Consider the following 15,363-nt stretch of genomic DNA (forward strand, 5'->3'; position numbering starts at 1 on the left):
AATAATGTCCAATCTTGATCGATTTAAGTAAAAATTCACAGAACAAATTTGTTCATATACTGTAACCTGACTTTTGACTCTATCCTTGAAAGACGGGTGATTGCTTAGCTGCAGGCTGATTGGATACCTGATGCTGGGTGTCTCATATTCACATTTCCCAAACCATGGGTGACTTGGGAGGTCTTTAAGTTATTATGAAAGTGGAGAGGGTGACCAGAGGGAGCTTGTGTTGAAGACCACTATTTACAAGCTTCATTAAGCCACTTAATTATAAAGTGGACATTTAAAATTCATCCTAAATTTAAAATAATTTTGAATTTAGTTTTTAACAATATTTAGTAATCTTTGTGTGGAATTTTAATTCCTAAATGTTATAAGTTAAATATAAGAAGGACCCTAAGAAGACAGCAAAATATAATGAGCAGCATCAAATGGAATTTTAATAGAAAATTTTATTCTTTTGCTACAGATTTTATTGCTGTTAGTCAGCTCAAGTTCTCCAACTTAATGAAATTTCCCACAATCAAAAATTTAGACAGGGGGCTTCCCTGGTGGCGCAGTGGTTGAGAGTCCGCCTGCCGATGCAGGGGACGCGGGTTCATGCCCCGGTCTGGGAAGATCCCACATGCCGCGGAGCAGCTGGGCTCGTGAGCCATGACTGCTGAGCCTGCACGTCCGGAGCCTGTGCTCTGCAACGGGAGAGGCCGCAACAGTGAGAGGCCCGCATACCGCAAAAAGAAAAAAAAAAAAAAAAAAAAATTCAGACAGGGCAGTTGGTGCATGTCAGTCAACATGATGAGTCCAGGATAACATACTTTTTCTTGCCTCTGTGAGTTTGTGTGATTCTGAATGAGTTTTTTCTTTATTAATTTCAGCAGCACAGTCAGCAGTCTCCATTCAAGAGTTGACTCTTTAGAAAAGTCAAATACTAAGCTGATTGAAGAGGTATTGTCACCTAGCCATGGATAATTGCCTTTCATGGACCTAGTATTGGTGATCCTTTTCCATTTTAAGTATGAATGCATTAAACGTGCACGCACACACACACACAAACACATTTTCATCATTATGATGGAATACTTATAGTATAGTTGTAATTGATGATCATAAGTTCTAAAGAAACCATGTATTCTCTGGCAAATTCTTAGGTGAATCTGTGAATTGTTTGAGATACTCAGCTTCTAGAAATGAGCCCCAAAGATGAAATGCATACAACTCTTCTATAAATAAACCATGAGTCTCATTTTTTAATCTGGATGACCTGTATCACCTATAGTTAGAAATTACCATTAAAATGATCCTGTCCCTCGTGTTCTCCTATTCAGATTACTTTTCCTTACAAGCATCACTCCATGATCATGTACGCCCTTTTTCCACCCTCCCATGTGTAAAACTCATCCCATGTGCTCTGGTTTCCTGCATTGTCGAAGTAGTTGTCTGGTGGTTGCAGAACCAGAAATTTACCTCAGCTCTCTTCTTTAACTTTTTTAAAAAACTTCAAAAAAAAATATTTTGGCCATGCCGCACAGCTTGTGGGATCTCAGTTCCCCAGCCAGGCGTTGAACCCGGGCCACAGCTGTGACAGTGCCGAATCCTAACCTCTAGGCCACCAGGGAACTCCCTCAGATCTCTTTTTAATACTATTTGTAAAGTTGCTTTTGAGATAAGTTTTTTTTTTTTTTAATCTATCTAACCATAGAATTATTGCTTTCCGCACTTCCTTGGTGGCTCAGTGGTTAAGAATCTGCCTGCCATGCAGGGGACACGGGGTCAAGCCCTGGTCCAGGAAGATCCCACATGCCGCGAAGCAACTAAGCCCGTGCGCCACAACTACTGAGCCTGCACTCTAGAGCCCACGAGCCTAGAGCCCATCCTCCGCATCAAGAGAAGCCACTGCAGTGAGAAGCCTGCGCACCGCAACAAAGAGTAGCCGGCACTCGCTGCAACTAGAGAAAGCCCGCGCAGCAATGAAGACCCAATGCAGCCAAAAATAAATAATAAAAATAAAATAAATTTTTTAAAAAATTATTGCTTTCCATTTTCAGAATTATTTAGGCTAGAGGAAGAAATCTGTTATTAGTGCTATGAACCCTACTTTACATGTTAATTAAAATTCATATTTCTTTGAGAACTGGCCTAATTTTCCCAAACCAGGAAGCACATGACTGTTTGCATGACTGCATTTTCATATAGTTTAGGACCATTTGATAGTTTGATAGATTGGGACCCTTAGAGAGAGCTCCTCACTAGTTTGTGCCTCTTCTTGACCATAATAGGCACACTGTGAAGTTCGAGTTGCCTTTCTGACCAAGTGTTCAGAAATTTATTTGCAAGCCAACATTGGGGAGTAGTTCCTGCTTTCCTTTCCTAGGATCCCTCTTTTCATTCTAGGCTTCAGAGCCAAATCACTTAGTCATTCATATTTAACTCTGAGAGTGAGAGCTGTCTCATATTTGTGATCATCAGTCACTCAGCATGCCCAGATTTCACAAGGGTGTCCTATTTGATTATCATGAATGTCTGTGTTACATTTTCAATAATAACAGAACTTTCCTTACAGATGTTTTTGTCTTTACACAAGTCTTTACAGTCTTAACTGTTTACCATATAATTCTTCATATGCTTACTCATGCACTTTGTGTTCAGGACATATTATAAATCAGATAAGCAATATGTTTCTACTAACATACGATTTGACTGGCTAATAAAAGGAAATAGAAATAAGAGTATAATTTCTTTAATTGGTATCGGGATAATAGGAGCACATTTTTCTTATGAAAATTTCTGTAGATGTGAGAGATATTTTACAAGTTTTCAAATTTTATTTTCTGTTGTTATAGTCATGAACATAACCTGTAAAGCAAGTATAAATAAAGATGTGTAAAATCTTTTTTTCTTGCCCCTGTTTTATTTTTAGTTAGCAATAGCAAAGAATAATATCATTAAACTCCAAGAAGAAAATCATCAATTACGAAGTGAAAATAAATTGATTTTAATGAAAACACAGCAGCACCTAGAAGTAAGTATAGATTGATTGCAGACAGATTGTCTTGCATCAGAAATAGCCCTTTTGGGGACCTTTGCATAGACTGGATATATCTGTGCTGTATTAATTAATAGTAGTGATTATAGAAATTAAAAGTTTTATGTTTTCTTCCTAGGTTACCAAAGTAGATGTGGAAACTGAGCTTCAAACATATAAGCATTCTAGGCAGGGGCTAGATGAAATGTACAATGAAGCCAGAAGGCAGCTTCGAGATGAATCTCAGTTAAGACAAGTAGGTTACATTACAGTTACATTAGTAAAAATGATAATTTACCCTTAAGCACCACTTAAAATCTCTATCAGCCTTATCTTCCTTGGTGTGGGATAGCAATCTGATCCCCTTAGTCCCTTCAAATTCTTTTAAACTCCTGTTGTGTCAGTGTTTTTTAAACAGTGGTTTTAAACTATGTTACAGTCTGTGTTTGTGAAATGAGTAGGTTGTGACCAGCATTATGAAAAATAGAATAGAATGATGTATTCAGATATCAATATTCAAATAGTAAAGTCATATTTAAAATTAACTTATTTTTTAACCTTTCTAAATTATGAAATACTGACAGAAAAATACAAATATGTAGCTTGATGGATTATAACATAAATACCTGTGTAACCAAACCAGGTCAAGAAGAGAGTATTGCCAGCCTTTCCATCCCTTTTGCTCTTTGTCTTTAATGTTAGGATCCTTCTGATGTAAAATTCTTGAAGAGAAGAAATTAAAACTTTGTGAAATGGGATTTTTGATTTATCTTTGGCCTTTACTGATATGGACTACTTCATTTCTTTGTTTAAGGAAAATTAATACTGAGTTTATGAGGCATAAGAATACATAATTCTCTAGCCATTAAAATAGTGATAATTAATATAATGTGGAAAATGCTTTCATTTTACAAAATGTGCATTTGAAAATATTTAGAATGTTCTTATAGGGCCTAGTTAATTCTCTATAATGGGGCTTATAACTCAAAAGGAGTAGTCTGCATAATAAATAGTAACTCCTTTTTGTTGTCATTAACTGTTGTGTATCTGACTTTGACATCCTGAAGCAGTGTGTGAATTGAGGCTGTTATTGAATTGCAGGATGTGGAGAATGAGCTGGCGGTACAAGTTAGTATGAAACATGAGATTGAACTTGCCATGAAGTTGTTGGAGAAAGATATACATGAGAAACAAGATACTCTGATAGGCCTTCGACAACAACTAGAGGAAGTTAAAGCAATTAACATAGAGATGTATCAAAAGTTGCAGGTAAGGAATGTTCTCAAATTCTTGGAACTTCTTGTTATATAAATTGAAAATGAGGGACTTCCCTGGTGGTCTAGTGGTAAAGAATCCACCTTCCAATGCAGGGGATGCGGTTCCGTCCCTGGTCGGGGAACTAGGTTCCCACATGCAGTGGGGCAGCTAAGCCCTCGCGCCACAAATACTGGACTTAACGTGCCTCAACTAGAGAGACTGTGTGCCGCAAACTACAGAGCCCGTGCACCCTGGAGCCTGCGCATCACAGCTAGAGAAGAGAAAACCAGTACCCCACAACTAGAGAGAAGCCCACGCGCTGCAACGAAAGATCCCATGTGCTGCAACTAAGACCTAATGCAGCCAAAAATATATATATAAATAAAAAATAAATTGAAATGAATGTTTGTATGAAAATTCGGTTTTTAAGAGATATGAGCCCATTTTAATTGTGCCATGTCGGTAGTAAAAACCAGTGACTTCCTAAATGGAAGCTGAAGAAATGTAGCAATGTCAAAGAACAAACAAAAAAATTACCTGAGTTTGTTTCTTAATGCTGAAAGATTAACAGATGAAGCTTAAATCTTTTGGGAAAATTCAGTCAAAATGTGCAAGACATTTTTGTAAACTTATTTACACAGTATAGTCCTAAGAGATTTAATTTTGATTGAAATGCTTTACTATAATTGTTACAAATTTTCTAATAAAGTGACATTGCTGTTAAGTAGATTTGTTGCCAAAAGCCCTTTACAATTTAATTTGAAAAAATAGCGTATTTTACATGAGTTTATTCTGTCATCTTCTGAAAATATTGAAGGCTGAGGGTTTTTTTTTCCTTTATTACTTTTTTTTTTTTTTTTTTGACCTTGCTGCACAGCTTGTGGGAGCTTAGTTTCCCGATCAGGGATTGAACCAGCACCCTCGGCAGTGAAAGCTCAGAGTCTTAACCACTGGACCACCAGGGAATTCTCCCTTTATTACATTTTAAATGAAGACTAGTTGTAGTAGTACTGCTTTATTATATCTAGGAGTATTTTATTTTTAATTTATTTTTTATTGAAGTATAGTTGATTTACAATGTTGTGTTAATTTCTGCTGTATAGCAAAGTGACTCAGTTATACACACATATACATTCTTTTTAATATTTTTTTCATTATGGTTTATCCCAGGATATTGAACATAGTTCCCTGTGCTATACAGTAGGACCTTGTTGTTCATCCATTCTATATGTAATACGTTGCATCTACTAACCCCAAACTCCCAGTCTCTCCCTCCCCCACTCCCCCTCCCCCTCGGCAACAACAGGTCTGTTCTCTGTGAGTCTGTTTCTGTTTCATAGATAGTTTTCATTTGTGCCATATTTTAGATTCCACATATAAGCGATATAATATGGTATTTGTCTTTCTCCTTCTGACTTACTTCACTTAGTATGATAATCTCTGGTTGCATCCATGTTGCTGCAAATGGCATTCTTTCTTTTTTATGGCTGAGTAGTATTCCATTGTATATATGTACCACATATTCCTTATCCATTCATCTGTTGATGGACAGTTAGGTTGTTTCCATGTCTTGGCTATTGTGAATAGTGCTGCTATGAACATAGGGGTGCATCTAGGAGTATTTTAATCAACAAATAAACTCTGCTCATTTCAAAGAACAATCCCATAGCAAAATGGTATACAAAGCTTATAGATATTCAGGTTTAAAAATCAAAACCGGGCTTCCCTGGTGGTGCAGTGGTTGAGAGTCCGCCTGCTGTGCCCCAGTCTGGGAGGACCCCACATGCCGCGGAGCGGCTGGGCCCGTGAGCCATGGCCGCTGAGCCTGCGCATCCAGAGCCTGTGCTCCGCAACGGGAGAGGCCGCAGCAGTGAGAGGCCCACATACCAAAAAAAAAAAAAAAAAAAAAAAAAAAAATCAAAACCACTGTAGCTTTTATGTTTTTCTAAATAGGGCTCTGAAGCTGATTTGAAAGAAAAAAATGAAATAATTGCCCGACTAGAAGAAAAAACCAATAAAATTACTGCAGCCATGAGGCAGCTGGAACAAAGGTACAGCATTTCCAGTCTTAGTTTCTTTTTTCCTTTCTTTACCCCCCTTTTCTTTATTCAACTCTGACACCTGCCACAAAGACCATTAGGAAAATTTAGATTAGGAATTTTTTTTAAAGCCCAGCAGAATTTTGCCTTTTTTGTTTTGGTTGTTGCATGGAATCAAGTTGCTTTATATTAGCCTGATTCATTTGAACTTGCCATTTTGTAGATTATTTAGAAAGGCCTAATATCGGCAGTTTCATTTGGTCCAATGTATTACATAAAACAAATACACAAAAAAAAAACCTCGAAAAAGTGAAAAATGAACAAAATCCATGGTGGAATTATCCCTGATTGATTTCCATGCATATTGATTGTCATATCCCTTGTCATTCACCATCCCTTTATGTGAAATCAAGCTTTCTGAGTTGGCAGTTTAGTGGTGTTTCTTTGAGCTAGGACCCTCAACCTAACCCAGGAAATAATTTTGTTTAAATTGAATTGTTTTATATTGGCATTTTTCACTTTTATTGTTGGAAAGTGTAATGTATTTCCATTGACCTGTCATGTTGGTGTCAACATATGTCTTATCATTGCTTTCTTTGAATCTACTTATGAAAAACATAACTATTAATGCTTTATTGACATGAATATTCTTTTATTGACATCCTCTTTCTTCTTTTTTCTTTTTTGTTTTCTTTATCCCCATTTTTACATTTTGGACATCTTTATTACCTTTTTCTGTTTTTGATTTCTGTCCATTCCATTATGAAGTGACAATGATTTGTTAACTCAAACTAGAACAATTGCAATGTCATTGGTGAAATGTGCCAGCAGTGACACTCAGGACCAGTACAAGCTGGTCAAAGATATATCTTTCTGAAAACCACTTGTATTCAAACAGACTAAAAGAGAACCAACAATTTTATAATATATTAAATTGAAAAAGAATTTATGCTATTATGTGTTCTGAAAGGGTATTAGGAACCCTGTACACTTCTTGATCAGCTGCTGTGGTAATACACTGCCATAAAGCAGAGTGGGTGCACTTGGATTTCCAAAAATTCCTCATACCTTGTGCACAAGGGCTTATTTGAGTATTGACCCTTTGAAGGTCAGAATTTTCGAATGCAGTTTTATCTTTTTAGCTACTTTTTGATGGAAAATATAAAAATTGTTTAATAATAAGTTAATCTTTGGTTTCACAATGTGTTGGCACAGACCTTTTTCCCCATTGGCCCACTCTTTGCCTACTAGCTCCTTTACTGGTTTTTTACTATGTTTTAAAATAGTTTATAACCCAGATTGGCCATCATCTTATGCTTTAGCTCCTTGATTTTCCAGTTCCCCTTAGCCCTCTTCTGTGATAGCACAACTTCAAGGCCTACCTCACTCTGACTTTTATTTTCATTTCTGTACCCTTAGAGAAAAGCTTGGGTCTCCCATCTCTCCATCTTAATATTTTAAATTTAAATTTAGATTTAGAGATAACTTGAATGTTACATTACTCTCTTTTTTTGGAAGTGGCCTTTATACTTTTGAAATGTGTGAGGGTCGCGCCATTGGCATGGTTTTAAGGAAGAAAAGAAGAGGTAATTTTTTTGGTTAGTTGAATAGAAATTTCTCTTTTGATTCCCTACAAGGACTTAATGTCCCTTGAATACTTGGGAGATGTTTTCTTATAAAAGTAGTGACGTTAAATCTAAGAAATCCTAGATGGCCATAGGAGGCAGGGAGTGGAGCTAAGCACAGGGAGAAGCAATGACTTACAAATAAAAACAGAAAAAAAGAATTCACATTTTAAGCTAATTTTAAAAATTCAGTGATGAGGAACAAACATGATCTCTAGAGAATGTTGCCAACTAGTAATAAATTCTTTTGAATCTTAAAACATATATACACACACACAGAACATTGGCATAATTTAGTAAATGTATAAAGATTCTATAGGGAGGACTTGGCTGTTATTTGAAGTAATTGCAGGTCTTTGCTCTTGGCCTTGTAGCACACTTGATTCCTAGCATACACATCCTAGCATAATATATAACAATGTGGCTCCTTCACCTAGTGTGGACATAAGTACTATACTTTTCATGGTTTTGTAAAAAGGCAGTAACACACGTATTATACTTTGAAAGTTAACTCATTATGCTTTACGTAAGTGGTAAAGGCTATATTGCTTTGCATTGTTAATTATCAACAAGAAATAAAGCACATTTGAAGATAGTATTCTGGGTATATTATGTTATATTGAAAAAAATCACAAAACAATTTCTAGACATTGTGTGGCTCTTTCACGTTTGAGTTTGTGAGTTTTCCCCCAAACTTTGTTTTCATTTAGAAATGTTTCTATTTCCCCATTTTTCTTTTATTTGTCTTCTTCACCCTTTTACACCCTAGTTCTAGCCTCAGTTTTACCCAAAGTTGATTTGAATTACACCAGATTGCAGCAAGCAGAGAAGGCGCAAATGGACACTGAAGATGAGGACAAGAAATATCTACAAGAATGCCAGAGTAAATTCGATGGTCTGCAGAAACAAATCTCCCAAAAGGAGAAACAGCTGTGAGTATACTTGGAAATAAATACTTGTATTAACATAATTTCCCCCTCTTCCCCCCCCCAATTTTTTTGCACATAATGGTAGACAACCTATATTTTTATTTATTTAATGATGCTGGCTAGGTTGTGGAGTTCTCCTTCCAAAAAAAAAAAAAAAAGAGAAAAAAGAAAAAAAAGAAAACTAGAAAGCATAATTGTGATAAAACTTATGTTTTTGCTCCCTTTATTGTTTATAGAGTACTTTCAACTGTCTTGCTATCTTCTTGCTCAAGGAGAGTTTTATTCTTTTTGCTGTTGTTCAGCATTAAACTGATGGCCATTATGTTTCTAGATACTGAGTATAATAGGCCTTTGTAACTCAAAGGAACTTATGTTATCAAAGAAAGTGATACTTTCTGAAAACATTTTTATTAATACTTCATATGATAGATCTATATATTACCAGCTAGGAAAGATGTCAGTATATGTCACTGAATTGAAAAAAGTAAGTTGCAGACAGTATGCTAAGTATTATCTCATTTTTTATAAAATTAAAACTGTATATGTGTATATTTACATATACATAGAAAAGAGTTTAAAGAATACAGATTCTGGAAAATGATTATCTCAAGCGAGTGATGGTAAATTGACAGGGGTATTTTACTTTTTACTTTATAAACATCAGTATTTTTTTCCCCAATAAATATGTACCACTTTGTTATTAAAGAAAACAGCAAAACAACAATAGAAAATAAAGAGTTATATATTGGGTTGGCCCAAAAATTCATTATATATTGGGTTGGCCAATAGAAAATAAAGAGTTATATATTGGGTTGGCCAAAAAATTCGTTATATATTGGGTTGGCCAATAGAAAATAAAGAGTTATATATTGGGTTGGCCAAAAAATTAGATGCTCCAAGTTTCCTTCTTTGTGTCTGAAGAACTTCATTTAGCCATTCTTCTAAGGTAGGTCTGTTGGCAACAAATTCCCTTAGTTCTCTTTCATCTGAGAATGTCTTGATTTCACCTTATTTCTGAAGGATATTTTCAGAATATCCTTAAAATTCTGAGTTGACAGTTCTTTTTTTTCAGCATTTGAAAAGTGTTGTGCCACTTTCTTTTGGTCTTCGTAGTTTCTGATGAAAGGTAGACTGTCATTTGAATCATTGTTCCTCTAGTTACCCTCAAGATTCTTTCTTTGGATTTATCCTTTTTTGCCTTTGGTCAGCTTCTTGGGTCATTAGGCTTATCTTTGCCAAATCTGGAAAAATTTCAGCCATTATTTCTTCAGATATTTTTTTTCAGTTCCACCTGCTTTCTCCTCTTCTTCTGGGACTCTCATATCATGAATGTTAGATCTTTTTTTTAGTAGTCCCATAGGACCCTGACACTATTTTTTTTTTTTTCGGTCAGTTTTCTTTCTGTGTTCAGATCGGGTAATCTCTGTTGTTCTGTTTTGAAATTCATTCATTCTTTCCTCATCATCTTCATTCTCCTGTTGAGACCATACAGTGAGATTATTTTATTTTTCAGTTCTAAGATTTCCGTTTGACTGTTCTTCCCTTCTAAAATTGCCTTTCTTCCTTTCAAAACTTCCTATTTATGAATTTGTTTCAAGCATATTCTTTTTTTTTCAGAGGAGGTAAAATATAAACTATTTTAAATGATACCCAAGAGTCTGAGTCACTATCTGGGCAGGAGAGGGAATTTCCAGGTAGAGGAAATGACATTTTGGGAGTTTTTTGTTTTGTTGTTTTAGTTGAACTATAGGTGATTTACAATGTTGTGTTAGTTTCAGGGGTACAGCAGAGTGATTCAGTTATACATACATCTATATATATTTTTCAGATTATTTTCCCTTATAGGTTATTATAGGTAATTACAAAATACTGAGTATACTTCCCTGTGCTAGACAGTAGGACCTGTTGGTTATCTATTTTATATATAGTAGTGTGTATATGTTAATCCCAAACTCCCCCCTTTCCCCTTTGGTAACCATAAGTTTGTTTTCTATGTCTGTGACTCTATTTCTGTTTTGTAAATAAGTTCATTTATCTCATTTTTTTTAGATTCTACAAGTAAGTGATATCATATGATGTCTGTCTTTCTCTGTCTGACTTACTTCACTTAGTATGATAATCTCTAAGTCCGTCTGTGTTGCTGCAAATGGCATTTTATGGCTGACTGATATTCCATTGTATAAATATAACGCATCTTTATTTAGTCATCTGTCGATGGACATTTAGGTTGCTTCCATGTCTTGGCTATTGTAAATAGTGCTGCAGTGAACATTGGGGTGCATGTATCTTTTCGAATTACTGTTTTCTGCAGGTATATGCCCAGGAGTGGGATTGCAGGATTGTATGGTAGCTCTATTTTTAGTTTTTAAAGGAGCCTCCATACTGTTCTCCATAGTGGTTTTACCAATTTACATACCCACCAACAGTGTAGGAGGGTTCCTCAAGCATATTCTTAATTGGTCATGGGAATATTTTTATGATGGCTGCTTTAAAATTCTTATTAGTTAAATCCAACATCTTGAATTATCTGACATGTTGCCATCTGTTGATTTTTCCTGGAATCTGTTGATTTTTCCTGGGTCTTGGTATGACAGGTATTCTTCAACTGCATTCTGGACATTTTGGGAACTATGTTATGAGACTGCATCTTACTTAAATCTTACATTTTAGCAGTCCTCTACTGAAACCACACCAGCAGGGGAACGTGGACACTGACTCTTCATACCAAGTGGGGATAGAAGCCCAGGACCATCCTGGATGGAATGGAGAAGGGTGCCTAACTAGTGGGCAGGGATTGAAATCTGTGTTTTCCACTCAGTCTCCATTGACACTGTGGAGAGGGAGAGTGGTGCCTTGTTACCATCAAGTGGGAGTGGAGTCCATGCTTCCCTCTTGGTCTCTGCTGACACCATCCTGGAGGGGAGTGGGAGAGGTACCTCACTAACCCCAGGCCAGGGTTGAAATCTAAGCTCCCCACTTGGCCTTTGCTGACACTGTGGGGAGGGTGGGAAATGCCTTGTTACTGATGCATAAGGATAAAGGTCCACGCTCTCCATGTGACTTCCACTAATACCGTAGAGGTGGATGGGGAGAGATACCTCATTACTGCTGGATGGTGGTAAAAAAGTCCGCACTTGGCTCTTTCTCTGAATCTACAACAGTGGGAATTGGGAGGGATGCCTCATTATTGCCAGGTGAGGGTAGAAACTAGGCTCCCCATTTGGCTTTTGCTGACAGTGGTTGGGGTGGGCATGGTTTTTTCCTCTGGTGTTTTTTTTTTGGAATAGGACATTTATCGTACAAAAGGTTTCTATCACGCTAGGCTACTTCTTCCTAGCTCTTTGGCAGGAGAGAGTAGGCTTTTCTTGGGGCTTTTTTTGTCTGTGCCCATTGCTGTTTGTGGGTTGTGGGCTTCTTCTACATCCAGTCAGAGCTATAAAGAAGGCAAAAAGAAGCCTCAGGGAACTCATCACCATGTTATTCCTTGAATCCTGGCGTTCCTAGCTGGTCTGCTTTCTTCTCTCCCCCTTTCAGAATATTCTTATGTTTGTTTATATATAATGTCTAGGGATTTTAACTGTACTTAGTTGGAGGGATAGGTAGAAATGTGTTTACTCCACCTTGTTCAGAACCGAATTAAGTTCCTTTTAAATCTACCACAAAAATAACATTTTGAGAAATTGGTATATAGAATAAGGCTTTAGGCCAGGGAGTATTACCTTGGTTGGAAACTTACATCATTTGTAAATTGTGAAACTAAAACTCACACGCACCACGCCCCCCCCACCAAAAAAATCCCACCACTTGGCAAACGAACATTTTCTCTTAATTTTAAGACTTCCACAAAAGCACTTTCAGGACTCCCTTGGCAACAGAAATCACAAAGAACATTTAAGTCATCAAGTTTATTAATGGTGCCAAGGGTTTTGTTGTTTAAGTCCCTATACCCTGAAATATGGAAAAATGTGAAAAGCAAGACTGGGATACTTTGCCAGTCAATAGAATACAATCTTGAAACTTCAGTACTCTGTGTTACTGAATAATTTTTCTAGAGCTTGACAAAAGGGTAGGTAAGACAAGTCTGATATTAATTCTACAATGATGCCTCTATTTGATCCCTGCCTAAAGGATGACCCAAATAATGCTCCAGGGACCTGGTCCTTCCCTGTAGGGCTAACCTACTCAATAGGTCTTGGGTACAGCTGTGGAGAGAAGATGTTTGTCCCTGCTGAAACTGTGAAAGTAATTTCATTTCTCATTGGGTGCCATTTTGGTAGAGCATAAACATGTTAATTTGGAGATCAAGGGGGTCCATCAGAAAAATTGGAACTGTTTCTGTAGAAATAGGCAGTTGGGACCTTGTCCAAGAAAAACAAATTCCAATTTTTCACCTAAAAGGGAAATAACTTTCTTTGGTTTCTGATTATGAAAACATTACATGCTGTTGACCAAATGTAAGAAAATATGGAAAAAAGTGAAGAAAATAAATATGGGAGATACCTTTTTTTTTTGGCTGCTCTCGTGGCATGAGGAATCTTAGTTCCCCAACCAGGGATCAAACCCAAGCCCCCTGCAGTGGAAGTGTGGTGTCCTAACCACTGGACCGCCAGGGGATTCCCTGGATATACCTTTTTCTCACATTTTGATGAACATTCTTTTTGGGTATGCATAGATATTTTTTGCTTTTTATCAATAGAAAGAGGATCATGCTACATGCTCTTTAGTAGCTTGTTTATTGTATTTACTACATTATGGACATTGTATCATATCAGTTACTATAGGTCTACACTACCGTATCTCAGTTAACCTAAAGGAATCATTTAGCCTGAAAAATTGTGCTTTATTGTTTGAGTTTGCATATCTTTGATTACTAGTAATAGCCTTTTGTATTTCTTTATTTTGTGAATTGCCAGTTCATAGCCTCTAGTTTTTCCTCTGTGGTGTTCAGTTTTTTAATATTTATTTATATAAGAGCTCTTTATGTGTTTACTGTGGGTTTTTCACATACAGTGAAAATGTTTTCTAAGTTTATAGTTTTTTGTGTGTTTTTTTTTTTAATTAATTAATTAATTTATTATTTTTGGCTGCGGTGGGTCTTCGTTGCTGGGTGCGGGGTTTTTCTTTAGTTGCGGCAGTGGGGGCTGCTCTTCCTGTGGTGCTCGGGCTTCTCATTGCAGCGGCTTCTCTTGTTCTGGAGCACAGGCTCTAGGCGCGTGGGCTTCATTAGTTGCAGCACACGGGCTCAAGCTGCTCCGTGGCATGTGGGATCTTCCAGGTGCAGGGCTCGAACCCGTGTCCCCTGCATTGGCAGGCAGAGGCTTAACCACTGTGCCACCAGGGAAGCCTGTGTGTGTTTTTAAAAAATTAATTAATTAATTTATTTTTGGCTGCGTTGGGTCTTAGTTGCTGCTCACAGGCTTTCTCTAGTTGTGGCTAGTGGGGGCTACTCCTCTTTGCGGTGCGGGGGCTTCTCATTGCGGTGGCTTCTCTTGTTGCGGAGCACGGGCTATAGGCATGCAGGCTTCAGTAGTTGTGGCTCGTGGGCTCTAGAGTACAGGCTCAGTAGTTGTGGTGTATGGGCTTAGTTGCTCCGCAGCATGTGGGATCTTCCCGGACCAGGGCTTGAACCCGTGTCCCCTGCATTGGCAGGCGGATTCTTAACCACTGCGCCACCAGGGAAGCCCTATAGTTTATTTTTAAACTTTGTTCATAGTGGTTTTTTTCATTTAGACGTTTTACATTTTTATATAGTTCTATTTTCCCTTTTTTTTCCCTTTATGGTTTCTGCCCTTGGTGGTCAACATGTGTTTTGACAATATATTTAAAATAACTTAAAAACAGAATTTTTCCTTTGCTTTTTCACTCAGTTTTTTCTGATTCTGGATGATGCGGCCACTCAACAATGCACTCACTCTGTACTTTGCTTACTTCAGTGTTAGTAACATATACCTGTTCCTCTGTATCCCTTTTAAATTTGTGGTGAAATGGTATTTATCAACAATTTGTAAATTCCATTTTGAGGTATCTTGTCTCTTCAACCTTAATTATAAAATCTAAAATTGCTTCACTGAAAATAATTTGGCTGTAGATGGAAATGCTAACTTTATGAGGAAACAAAAGTAATCATATTAACACAAAAAATATAATGTAATACGGTGATATTCTCAATATTATGACATAACATTATAATTTAAAATGTATAGTATTAGGAACTATTGTATTATTAGTATATACCTCACCTGTTACAACTACTTATGAGCCATAATTATTGGAATTATTTTGGGGGGGGTTCCTAAAATGTAAGAATACTACTTTTGTTTTTCCAGCTAGCACCTGTTGTTTGAATGATGAAATAGAGCTTTCAAATGTGAACTGGCATTTTCAGGCAGTGTGGATTTTCCTCTAGTGTCTCCCTGGTCTTAGCTCTGCACTGTAATGGGTCAGCTTCCAACAGTAATCTGCAAAGTAGCACTTGGCACCAGGGCTGATTT

The 15,363-nt window shown here is 37.0% G+C and overlaps 1 protein-coding gene across 7 annotated transcripts in view; it reads left to right on the forward strand.

Annotated features, from left to right (window-relative positions):
* RUFY2 (RUN and FYVE domain containing 2) overlaps window positions 1–15,363 on the forward strand; it is a 51,732-nt gene that overhangs the window by 17,634 nt on the left and 18,735 nt on the right. For 6 of the 7 annotated variants that reach the window (XM_060112990.1, XM_060113017.1, XM_060113007.1 and 3 more), the window contains 6 exons: window positions 876–945; window positions 2,918–3,019; window positions 3,162–3,278; window positions 4,124–4,291; window positions 6,233–6,330; window positions 8,756–8,875. In XM_060112990.1, coding sequence (XP_059968973.1) covers window positions 876–945; window positions 2,918–3,019; window positions 3,162–3,278; window positions 4,124–4,291; window positions 6,233–6,330; window positions 8,756–8,875 — 675 coding nt within the window. Of the gene's footprint in view, window positions 1–875; window positions 946–2,917; window positions 3,020–3,161; window positions 3,279–4,123; window positions 4,292–6,232; window positions 6,331–8,712; window positions 8,876–15,363 lie in introns of those variants that run through there. The other variant, XM_060113044.1, reaches the window with a different exon arrangement.

This window comes from Mesoplodon densirostris, chromosome 1, assembly GCF_025265405.1.
Source record: "Mesoplodon densirostris isolate mMesDen1 chromosome 1, mMesDen1 primary haplotype, whole genome shotgun sequence".
In the NCBI taxonomy this organism is placed as follows: domain Eukaryota; kingdom Metazoa; phylum Chordata; class Mammalia; order Artiodactyla; family Ziphiidae; genus Mesoplodon; species Mesoplodon densirostris.